General features: G+C 41.8%; 1 protein-coding gene across 1 annotated transcript in view; it reads left to right on the top strand.

The window, feature by feature from the left end:
• RFX4 (regulatory factor X, 4 (influences HLA class II expression)) overlaps positions 1-11,711 on the top strand; it is a 58,088-nt gene that overhangs the window by 42,194 nt on the left and 4,183 nt on the right. The window contains exon 14 of the mRNA XM_009878303.1: positions 4,594-4,732. Coding sequence (XP_009876605.1) covers positions 4,594-4,732 — 139 coding nt within the window. The remainder of the gene's footprint in view (positions 1-4,593; positions 4,733-11,711) is intronic.

Here is an 11,711-nt window from a genome sequence, read left to right as displayed (position 1 = left end):
CCACCAGAACCCCCAGGTCCCTTTCCCCTACACTGCTCTCCAGCAGCTCAGTCCCCAACCTATACTGGCACATGGGGTTGTTCTTTTCCAGGTGCAAAACTCTACACTTGCCCTTGTTGTATTTCAGAAAACTTCTCCCCACCCAACTCTCCAGCCTGTCTACGTCTCCCTGAATGGCAGCACAGCCTTCTGGTGTGTCAGCCACTTCTCCTAGTTTTGTGTCATCAGCAAACTTGCTCACGGTGCACTCTATTCCCTCATCCACGTTGCTGATGAATATATTGAAAAGCACTAGCCCCAGTACTGACCCCTGAGGGACTCCACTAGACACAGGCCTCCAACTAGACTCTGTCCCATTGACCATAACTCTCTGCTTGCTTTCTTTCAACCAGTTCACAATCCACCTCACTACCTGATCATCCAGACCACACTTCCTCAGTTTAGCCTTGAGGATGCTGTGGGAGATGGTGTCAAATGCTTTACTGAAATCCAGATAAACCATGTCCACTGCACTGCCATCATCTATCCACCTGGTTATGTCTTAATAAAAGGCTATCAGGTTGGTCAAACACAACTTCACCTTGGAAAAACCATGTTGACTACTCCTAGTGACATACTTTGATATACCTAGAGACAGCACCAAGGATAAGTTGTTCCATCCCCTTTCCAGGGATGGGGGTGAGGCTGACAGATCTGTAATTACCCAGGTCCTCCTTCTCGCCCTTTTTGAAGACTGGAGTGACATTTACTTTCCTCCAGTCCTCAGGCACCTCTCGTGTTGCCCACAGCTTATCAGACTAATGCAAGGTGGCCTAGCAATTACTTCTGCCAGCTCCCTCAGCACCCGTGGATGCATCTCATCAGCGCCCATGGATTTATGGGTATTGAGATTGCCTAAGTGATCCCTAACTTAGTCCTCATTGACCAAGGCAAACTCCTCCTTTATCGTGACTTCCTCTCAGGGGTCTCAGGGGTCTGGGGCTCCTGAGGACGGTCTCCAGTAGTGTAGACAAAGAAGGCATTCAGCAAGTCTGCCTTCTCTGTATCTTCTGTTACCAGGCCACTCACCTCATTCAGCAGTGGGCCTACATTGCTTCTAGTGTTAGTTTTGTCTGCAATGTATTTGAAGAAGACATTTCTGTTGTCCTTGACCTCCCTCTTAAGGTTTAATTTCAGGGAGGCCTTAGCTTTCCTAGTTGCCTCCCTACATCCTCTGACCACAGTCTTATATTCCACCCAGGTTGGCAGCCCCTCCTCCATGATCTATAGACTCTCTTCTTCCACTTGAGTTTGCCCAGCAGTTCCCTGGTTAACCATGCGGGTCTCCTGGCTCTCTTGATTTCCTGCCTGTTGCGATACACTGATCTTGAGCTTGGAAGAAGCAGTCCTTGAATATTAACCAACTATCTTGGGCCCCTTTACCTTCTAATACCCTGTCCCATGGGATTTCCCCTGGCCATTGCTTGAAAAGGCCAAGTTGGCTTTGTCCAAGTCCAGGGTTGCAATCCTGCTTGATATTCTGTTCCTACTGCACGAGATCCTGAACTCCACCATCACATGGTCACTGCAGCCAAGGCTGCCCTCAACCTTCACTGCTTCAGCCAGACCCTTCTTGTTAGTGAGCACAAGATCCAGCAGCACTCCTCTCCTATTTGGCTCATCCACCATTTGCATCAAGAAGTTATCATCAATGCACTGGAGGAACTTCCTGGACTGAGGATGGCTGGCTGTGTAGGCCTTCCAGCAAATACCTGGGTAGTTGAAATCCCCCGTGAGAACCAGGGCTTGTGATTGAGAGGCTGCTGTCAGCTGCCTCTAGGAGGCCTCATCAACTTCCTCATCCTGATCAGGTGGTCTGCAATAGACACCACCACCACAGTACCACCCATAATAGCCTGCCCCTTCATTCTCACAACAAACTCTCAACTTGCTCCTCATCCACCTCTGGACAGAACTCAATACATCCCAACTGCTCTCTCCACGGAGGGGGCCAAGCAAAGAGCATAAGCAGTATAAAGGCCACAAGCCATTCCCCTGTTGCATTTCCCACCAAATGCAGACTCTTAGCCACCCAGCATACGTGAAAATCTCCTAACAGCAGTTCCGCTAGGGTTCCTACCAATCTTGCACACTAAAGATGATCTTCTGTAAAATACAAAGGCTCCAAACCATCCTGAGACAGAAAGACAATACTTGAAAGATCAGAATACTTTATATCACAATATAAAGACATTTAAGGACTGGTCTTGGAACAAAGCCCTAGTAGTTCCCAAGAGTTAACTGGCTATAGATTGTTATGGACTGAAATATAGACTGTTGGACTGATTTGTGCAAATACTTTATTTGTGTTTCTGGCCGGTTACAGAAAATAAAGAATAAGTTCAATGATAAAATCTGTTCCCTGTAAAATAAAAGTTGATTAAGGCCAAATGCATGTCACCAGAAGTGGAAAAAAGACTGCATGACCTGTTCCTCATTACTAAAAAAAACCTTATAGCAAGCAATACTAGTGCAATTTTGTGAAACTGGAGAAGAACACAAGGTCCATAGTCTACTTCAGTTCACGACATTAAATCTTCTAAATCCACAGTGGTACTCTCCACAAGTGTGGGGTCTCAAGACTGTAAATGGTAGATCTATCGTACTAATAGAAGAAAATATCCTTATACATAATTGGAATTTTGGCTGTTCCAACTTGTGTCCCTTGCCTCTCATCCTGTCACTGTACATCTCTGAGAAGAGTTTGGCTCTAGCTGGTCTATACCTTCCTCTTAGTTGTAGACCATCCCTCTGCCTCCCTTCGCAAGGCTGGACAAACGCAGTCCTCTTGCTATAAGTCATGAGCATCAGTCCCCTATCTGCCTTAATGGCCCTCCACTAGATTCACTTCAGTATGTCCATGTCCTTTTTATAGTGGGGAGCCAAACACAGGACGGAGTAGTCCAGATGTGGTCTCCCAAGTGCCAAATAGAGAAGAATAATCAATTCTTCAGGCCTGCTGTCCACACTCCTGCTACGATAGCCCAGTATGTAGCTGGACACCAGAGTAACTGCCAGTTCCCGTCGGGACTTCCCCAAAGACATGCCCCACTACTCAAGTGATTACAGATGTAGTTCACTAGTCTCTGCAAGACATGGTACTTGGCAGAAAACATTTTTTGTTAGATTTTTCAGGTACAGTTTCTTCTTAGAGAGATGTAGGGTTCCTCAGCCAAACACTTTCAGAGAGGCAGATGAATACTAGCCTTGAAGGAGAATGGTCATCTCCTCATCTCAGAGAGAACATCTCAGTGCTCTCTCCTCTGAAGTTGAAAAGAGATAGGGGAAACCTCCTGCACCAAAAGCACACAGCAGAGATTAGGGTAAGAAACATTGTAACTTCATGTCCAAGTGAATGAAAGTGCTGTATTTTAGCCAAAATGTCATGGGTGTTTACATGAAGAAACAGGACCAATAGCTTCAGACCAGGACACAGTGTCCTTATTAACTAGAAAAAGCATGGTGTGCAAACACAGTCTTGCGTGCCTTGGCTTTATTTGGGAGTCCAAGGGCATCCTGGACTGCAGGGGGACTAGATAGACAAGCATCTTCTTCCAGCAGAGAATGCTGCACCTTCTGTGCCAGACTCACGCAGATCTTGCTTGCCACTCTATCATGTTTAATGAATTAAAACACAAGATGTCTGCCTGGCACAGTGTGAAACAGCTCCATGGCACAGCCATTCCTCACTCCCCCACTCTCCACAAAGATATCAAAGCTGTATCGTGTGAACACCAGCTTGTCTGAGCCCAATTACGGGAATCACTCCTACTTAGGGCTTAGCACAAGTGAATATAAGAATGAGGGCTCAGTGTTGAGCAATGACGATGCACATAGAGCCTTATGTCCCAAAAATGTTTTTGGAGGGTTTCCCTGCTCTCATTTTGGAGCTGCTGGTTTGGCTGGTGTAAGACATGACATGGTGTCTCTAGAATACTGGCATAAAATCAAAAGAATAGTAGAAGTTTAAACAGACATTGAACTTTACAGAAGAAGTCTGTACAAATAACTGTCTTCTCTTTCAAATAAAAGAAAGCAGGCAAGTTCTCCAACCTCAAATCTCATTCTATTCCTGAGTCAGCAGTGCTAAAGCTGTGAGTTGTGTGCTTCAGATGCAAATTAACACATCTGTCACCCTCCCAAAAAAAGCAACATCTGGCCCCAGTGCAAGGTGATGGCTGCGTTCCACAGTGTAGTTCCTTAAAGTCAAATCTTACCATACTTCCTCAGCCTGGAGAGCAATTTGCTAGGAACATGGCAATAAAATAACAATAACAGGGAAAGACACCTTCTCCTTGGAAAGTGCACAAATGAGTCTGCAATTTAAAACCAGTCAGAGAAACAGGTTGTCTCCCTGTTACTGTGCTGAACACATCATTTCACTGAATGGCATTTGCTTCCCAGCCGAGTTGGGAAATACCTTTTTTTAAAAGATTATATGAAATATACTTCTCCTATGGAAAAAAGTGCAGCTGTATGTCTCAAAAGTTATTGAATTATAAGTGTCAATACAATTATTATGCATACTAACTAGTGTTTTTAAATGGATTTTAGATACACAGGAAGTTACAACTATGGTAGCTATAGCAACCAGCATCCCCATCCAATGCAGAGTCAGTATCCATCCTTACCACATGATACTGCTATTTCTGGACCTCTCCACTACTCAGCTTACCACAGAAGCTCTTCGCAGGTAAGTTGGATGTATTACTTGACAATGCTTGTTATGTAACATTTTAAATAAAGTTGTGCTTGTAAATTTATTAGCAGCATATTAACTGTCTCAATCAATAGGCTGTCATCAGTGGAGTCATTGATGGTCCCTGATTTTTTCTCTTTTCTAATATTGCATACATATCTCTTCACCCTTTCGGAGATTCTTTTATCAGAAGTAACTTTAGATTGTACTAAACTAAAAAATCCAGCAGCGTGTTTCTATGATAGCGAGTAGCTGAAACAAAAATTAATACAATTAGTTGTATGTTTCTTCTTCATTGGAAACAGGAAGACATTCCTAACAAGAAGTAAAAGTGGTTTTGTATAGCTGAAAGAAGATGCAGAGACCATAGTGAATTCTTCTGGGACCTCTGCATTTGAGAATACATACATGTAGCAGTTTGCCAAAAATATGAGTTCTGAATGCAGCTTGAATAGCTTCAGGATGCCATTGCAGGGAGGTTCTATTTAATCTGTACGCCATAGTCTCCTACTATAATGCTGAGAAATTATGTCAGTAACTATTTCAGGACTATTTCACAAAACCGAACCAGTAGAAACCAGCACAGACTGAGTGGGAAGATGATATCTGACAATAGTTCAGAAGAAGTGCCACTGTAGGAGAGATTTAGTATATTGTGCAACTGGTACCTCCCCAGTGAAGGAAGCTGCTCTCTGGGCTCTCTGCTGGAAGACTTGCAAAAGGCGGGTACAGGCAGGAGGTGATGGCACTGGGATGTTCCACCCACATGGCACCTCTCATGCTATATCTACTGCAAATTTATGCAAGTATAGTAGGGACCACCACGCTTAACTCTCGTTGGCTGGGATGGAACAGTTTTATACCAGATGAAAAGTTGTGAATTAGTGCTTCGGACTAGAACACAAAAAACCTGCATCTCATTCTGATCTTTAGCATCAGTCTGCCAGGTGATCTCAGACTAGTAATCTCTCTATTTTTACGCTTCATTTTCCTTAGCTCTAAGATACGACTAATGGTATTGATCTTCTTAAATCTCTCTGAAATCTCCTGGGAAAATTGTTCTATACAATCCAGATATGCTCTTTTGGACTAGTTCAACAATGCCTCCCTAGCTCATGGAAAGAACGAGTCTAGAACTTCTCACCTGTTTGTGTAGCACCTGGTCCATCAGACAGAATACATGAGGTGCAAGGGTTTGCTCAAGGGTTGTTGCAATTTCTCTATATTCAATAAGTGACTGAACATTTAAGTATAGTGTCCTCTGATAGGTTTGTATATATTGGTTTTTCGGCACAAGCCTTACCCGGTAATTTTAAAATTTTTTCTGGAATGCATCACTTTCTGACTTAAATTTGGCTCACCAATTTTCTCTCTTATGCTTTACTGCAGAAAGCTCATGTTCTGTAAGGTCATGAATCTGTATGTGAAGTGGAGAGTGAGGATTTTACTGTTTAGAAATATTAGCACCTGCACAAGGAGTTTCCTTCTACCCTCTGACAACTGTCTTTGTCACACTGGCATAGACAGCATAAGTTAACCAAGAAATAAATAAAGCAAAGCAAGATCAGTGCATTTGTAGATTACTCATGTTATGGTTTACATGTTATATGGAAATAGAAACATACATTAAAATCATGCAAATACTTTTCATACTGTAGTAGGCTGTCTCTACAAGTGCAGATGTTAGATCATTTTTTCCTCTCTTGCTAGTCCTCAGACTGTGCTGGACACACATGAAGAACAACTACACTTCAATAATCACACTTTAGAGGAAAATTATTTTAACTTGTCTCTAGCATGTTCTTTCTCATGCTGCTTGTAAACTGAGATGGAATCTCACAGCAGGACACAGCTGACAAAACCCTATCAATGCACTCATTCCATATTGAAAAGAGCCACAAGCTGAAACTCTGCTTTCAAGAATGATCTGAAAATCTTGAATTATTTTGATATGGAATTTGCTGATATTCTTTCTCAAGCAAGCTTCTGTAAAATTCCTCTTAACCAACAATAGTTCATAAAATATGGTTGCCTGCAAAGCCCATTAAGAAGTTAGGGAACTACCCTTTTCTAGTAGACCTTCTAAGGGGAACATGGTGCAAAGAATTGCAGTAGGACTCATGACATTGCAAAATCAAAATACAAGAAGCCAAATTTGCAATGACTGTATAAGCAACTGCCACTATACTGAAACTGAAGGATATGCATGTGCATGGCTATGGTAATATAATCAGTCAAGAAGAGGAAGCATTGACTATAACTCTTCAAAAGAACTCCTTGTTGTCGTCTGCATTCAGTTCAAATATAGAACTCTGGCTCAGCTTTAGCTAATATTCTATCATGCTCTTCTGATAATGTCTAGGGATTAACTCATAAGAAAAAAAATTGTGTGTGGGTAAGTTCTCTTCTACAAACTTGGAATTGGAGAGAGCCCTTGTCCCAGAGAGGGGTCTAAGCCAGAACATGTGACAGGCTGCAGCTATAAATTACTTTTTTTTGTACCAAAGAACACCAAGTCCAACCTCTTCATGTGGAAGAGAGCCACATACTCCAGCTTTTATCAGGTCCATTATTTTGAGGCTACTTTCCATCCCAGGGTAATGTATCTGAAGAGAAAAGAGTTGTGCTTGATTTTTTTGTTTGTTTAGCAGAACTTCATGATGGATCATTTCATAGATACTGTCTCCAGACTATTAACAACATGTAACATGTAACATGTTTATTCCAACCTTACAATTCAATTATGGTTGCATTGTATTAATTTTAGGATGTCTGCTATGGTTTTATCATTGGAATATTTACAGTGGAGCTGTGCTGGGAAAGATGTTGGACAGCTGTAGGTCTTGTCCTGTGTAAAGCTCTTGAAAAGTGCAGGAGAGGGTCCCAAGCCAAGCCTATATCACTAGACCAGTGGCAACTCCATGTTAGTGAGAGTCTTCTGGATAATTTGGATCTCTCAGTGTTTGAGGAAATAAGACAGTGGTAGTTGCTAAGGCTGATAGTGCCGAAGGACTGTGTGCCATGGCCCATCCTGTAACAGACTTGTGAGAGCCCTTGAGGTTATTGTTATCTCCCATCTCCAAGATAGTCTTAGAGCTTGTCTTGGAGCTTACCTTGTCTCACAGAGGAATGTGGTGTACGTCTTGTGACTTTCGGCTAAATAGAAATTTTGATGAGTAGCTCATAGTTTCATAAAGACCAGTGACTCTCATAGGGACAGGAAGGCAAAAATATGAAGAGCATGGCTTGTAAAAAAATTTGTTGCAGAGTAAATGTTCTGCTGAAGTAATATCTGCAGCTATTAACCCAGCATGAGCCTAAAACTGGCTCCTTCTGGCAGTATAGGCTGACTAATTCCCAGTGATGGCTAAGAGCCTTTCTGTTGACAGGCACAGTCTGTTCAAACCTTGGTCTTAATCCGAAAATTTTTTTTTCTTTCATTAGCATCTGCAAATAGTTCTCAGAACAGGTGCTTCCTTATAACTCCAGGCCTGACTGCTCATTTCTTGACTTGGCTTACTGGCCAGGAGCCTAGCACACAAATAAAAAATAAAATTATCTACAGATTGATTTGCTACTACCTAATTCTCTAAGCCATAGTGCAGAAGTGCATACAATCCTATGATGCTACTCCGTCATCATTCAAAGGCCTGTGTAACATTTGACATAAACATATCTATACTGACTTTCTGTTTCATCAGTTCTCTGCAGTTTTAGGCACCAGACACCAGGGTAGAAAATAAATGACTCTGCCTAAAAGCCTCTGAGTGTTCCTATCAACCTATGTCAAGTTTAGCAGAGAGATACCACCTCCAAAGGTAACCCCTTCACAGTGTCACCACCTAAGCCACCTCCACAATGTATGCTTGACTGGCTTCAGGTCACAGATTTTATCTGCGAATTTCACCCTGGTTGAACAGGGCTTGATCCTCTTTCAGACTATTCATAAACATTTCCATTCACATCATTCCACCTCTTCCTTAAACACAAAGTAATACAAGCAGCGGCAAATTTTGTTTGTAAATCACAAGGATAACACTTGTAGAGTGAAGAGTAATTGGAGAAATCTAGAGCAGTATATATATTTATATTTTAAAGTATCTGGTAACCTACAAAGATGCACATCATATCAGTGTGCATCACTGTATATCTGGTACAAAAAATAGCAAATATACAATATATGTGTAAGTACTGTAACGCCTGGCTGTAGTGAGTCATATTGCAGGTCCAATTATGCAGGCCCTGTGTCCATCAAGATAAATCTTAGAAATAGGGTAGGTAGAGACTGGTCCTTTCATCAGCACAGCCACCCTGTGGTTGGCAAGAGCTGACCTATGGACATCCTGAATAGGAAGCAGCAGCTGGACTTTTGCATTTTGTAGCAAAATGCTCTCAATTATCTTGTCTTCAAACTTTTCTTTACTTACAGACTGCTCAAGGATGGAGTTTCTGAAATGTACATTCTCTTGCTAATTTTAAGCCTGCTCTTGCATAATTGCTTTGGGTACCTTATTTCTTTTTGATGTTTGGAGGTCCCGTCTAGCCCAACACATTCTATGATTCTATGATGATTCTATGATGACTCTATGATGATTCTATGATTTTGGAGGTAATGATGAATAGAGAATATTCATTCCTTGTTTATCTACTCTCGACATTTAGGACCTAGATTTGCATCATTCCTCCCACCTTCTTCCTGTCATCTCTTTTCCAGATTTAAAAGTTATTATCCTTTGAATTTATATTGTAATAGATGCTCTACACACAGGACTTATCTAAGGACTGTAGGTGGACTGCAGGGCAGGCACAGTCTGGTGGACACACAGACATCATGTTCTCCCAGTTGTGCTCAGCACAGAACCTGCTGGAGCTGCAGCTCCCCTTCAGGCTTTCTGTGCAAACCTGGTTGCAAAGTAGGTGGGATAGATTCAGTCAAGAAGCTGCCAGATCAGACACTTATATCTGGGAAGCACTCCTAGAATCCACACTGCATAAAGCCTTATTTTACCTATTCTTCCTCTGAGCTTCCAAGATGAGGTAACAATCTCCAAATGGTGTAGCTTGGGTGGAGATAGTTAACTGGGAGCCAGAGAAGTAGCACAGCAGTGTTTCCCTTTTTGTTCCTTGAGATGCAGTCCTCAGCTAAAAGATATGCTTTTTTATTTCCTGCTTTTAAGCTATGCCGCATTGCACTAAAGAGCAGAGCCAGGGTCAGCTGTTCCTGAACTCAGGCTCTGTCCTCAAGAGGCACTAAGCAACTGCTGGGACTGGGAGAAACACACTTGTATCTGCAAGTGCTTGCACTGCTGTTTTGTCGTTGTCGGATTTTTTTTTATGAAGATCATAGTTAACTTCTATGGCCTGGAAAGCACTGCAGTAGTGCAATCTGCTGTTATGCGGTAGGTTGGTTCTGCACCCCTCAGAGGCACAGAGCACGGTATTGGGGTCATAGACAGAGAAGCTTTAAGTAGTGTTTAACTCTCCTAAATTGCTCTGAGCACTGCAACGGTCTCACATAACTCCCCAGAAATGCCCTATGAGTTGCAGCACCTCTTAACTCCTCTGTGCAATGTTGCACGCAACAATCTATCCAACCACAACTTCCCTTCATATGCCTCTACAGCAGGATTTATACAGGAGCTGTACTGGAAGAAAGTAGTAACTGGTTTTTGTTACAGTGAGGTAGCCAAAGAAATCTTCTTCCAGACAGAACTTAAGCTTTAGTGTCCATTCACCTTGTTCTGGCCCATCTATGTCACACACACACAAAAAAAAAAGGAAAAGTCCTTGTGCACCCAGCACATACACAGTATAAGCTCAGGACTATACCAATGCAGTAAGGATAATATGCCTTACACAATAACCACTCTGTCATCAAACAGCTAGTAATGACAAAACCAAAAAATACTGTCCAAATCCCACCCGTGAAACAAGAATCTCTGTTCCTAACTATATGGCTTCATAGCGGACTTGAGATTGTTAGTAATTGAGTAATTAAAGTAATTATGTATTGAATGCAACAGGAAACAGATGTCTTAACTTCTTTTTAAATTATTACAAATAGCATTTCCATAAGGCTCCAAATGCCACTCTCAAAAGTACCAAAAGCACTTAGATTGACTTGAAAGTTTCACCCAACCTATCTGAGAGACTAATACTCAATAAGCTTCAATCCGTGGAGTAAAAGATCAAATTAAGAGTTATAAAGATGCAATCAATCAATAGTATTATTGTCATGTGTTGAGACTTGAAGCATATTTTTATGAAGTTAATTTATAGCCATTTCTTCACAATTGTTATGATTTCTGGTATGAGTTATTTGCAAGTCCTAAAGTAGTGGTTAGCATACAACATTAATTTACAGCATTCTGCAAAAAGTGTGAGCTAATGCAATGTAAAATTAGAGCCACATTCATAAGGAAAATATTTTGCTGTTTGGACAGAGACACCTTTCACCTCCATCCATAATCAGTCAGTGAGCTGAGGATAAGAATAAAGAAAACTGCAGGAACTCAATCTTCACTTCATGGGAAGACATATTTAACGTTGCATTTTCTAAAATAATACTAAAAGAAATTGAATTAATTTTACATTTTTGGGCAAGGCCTTAACAATAATCTGCTCAGAGTCTCCCAGACTTAAAGGGCTTCTTGTCTAGGCCTAATGGCAGCAGTAGCAGCAAGTGTGAGTTAACCCAGAAAAATGGTAATTTCCTGTCAAGAGCCCTCCAACAAATGTCGCTTTTATATCTGGCAAAGATCACTAGGCCCCAGTGTTTTGAGTCCAGCATGCTTAAGCACTCTTCATTAAACCGGATGTAGAGTGTGAAAGGTGATTCAGGCAGCATGGACAGGCATCCGCCCAGATGGCTGCGCTTCGGACACTCCAACAAGGCTGAATAGATGCTTCATTGGGTGAGTTAATAGTCAGGCAGGGGCCAATGAGTACTTTAAAAATATTGTCATTCAATAGT

This window comes from Apaloderma vittatum, unplaced genomic scaffold (assembly GCF_000703405.1).
Source record: "Apaloderma vittatum isolate BGI_N311 unplaced genomic scaffold, ASM70340v1 scaffold761, whole genome shotgun sequence".
NCBI classification, from domain to species: domain Eukaryota; kingdom Metazoa; phylum Chordata; class Aves; order Trogoniformes; family Trogonidae; genus Apaloderma; species Apaloderma vittatum.
This window is presented reverse-complemented; position numbering and strand designations above follow the sequence as displayed.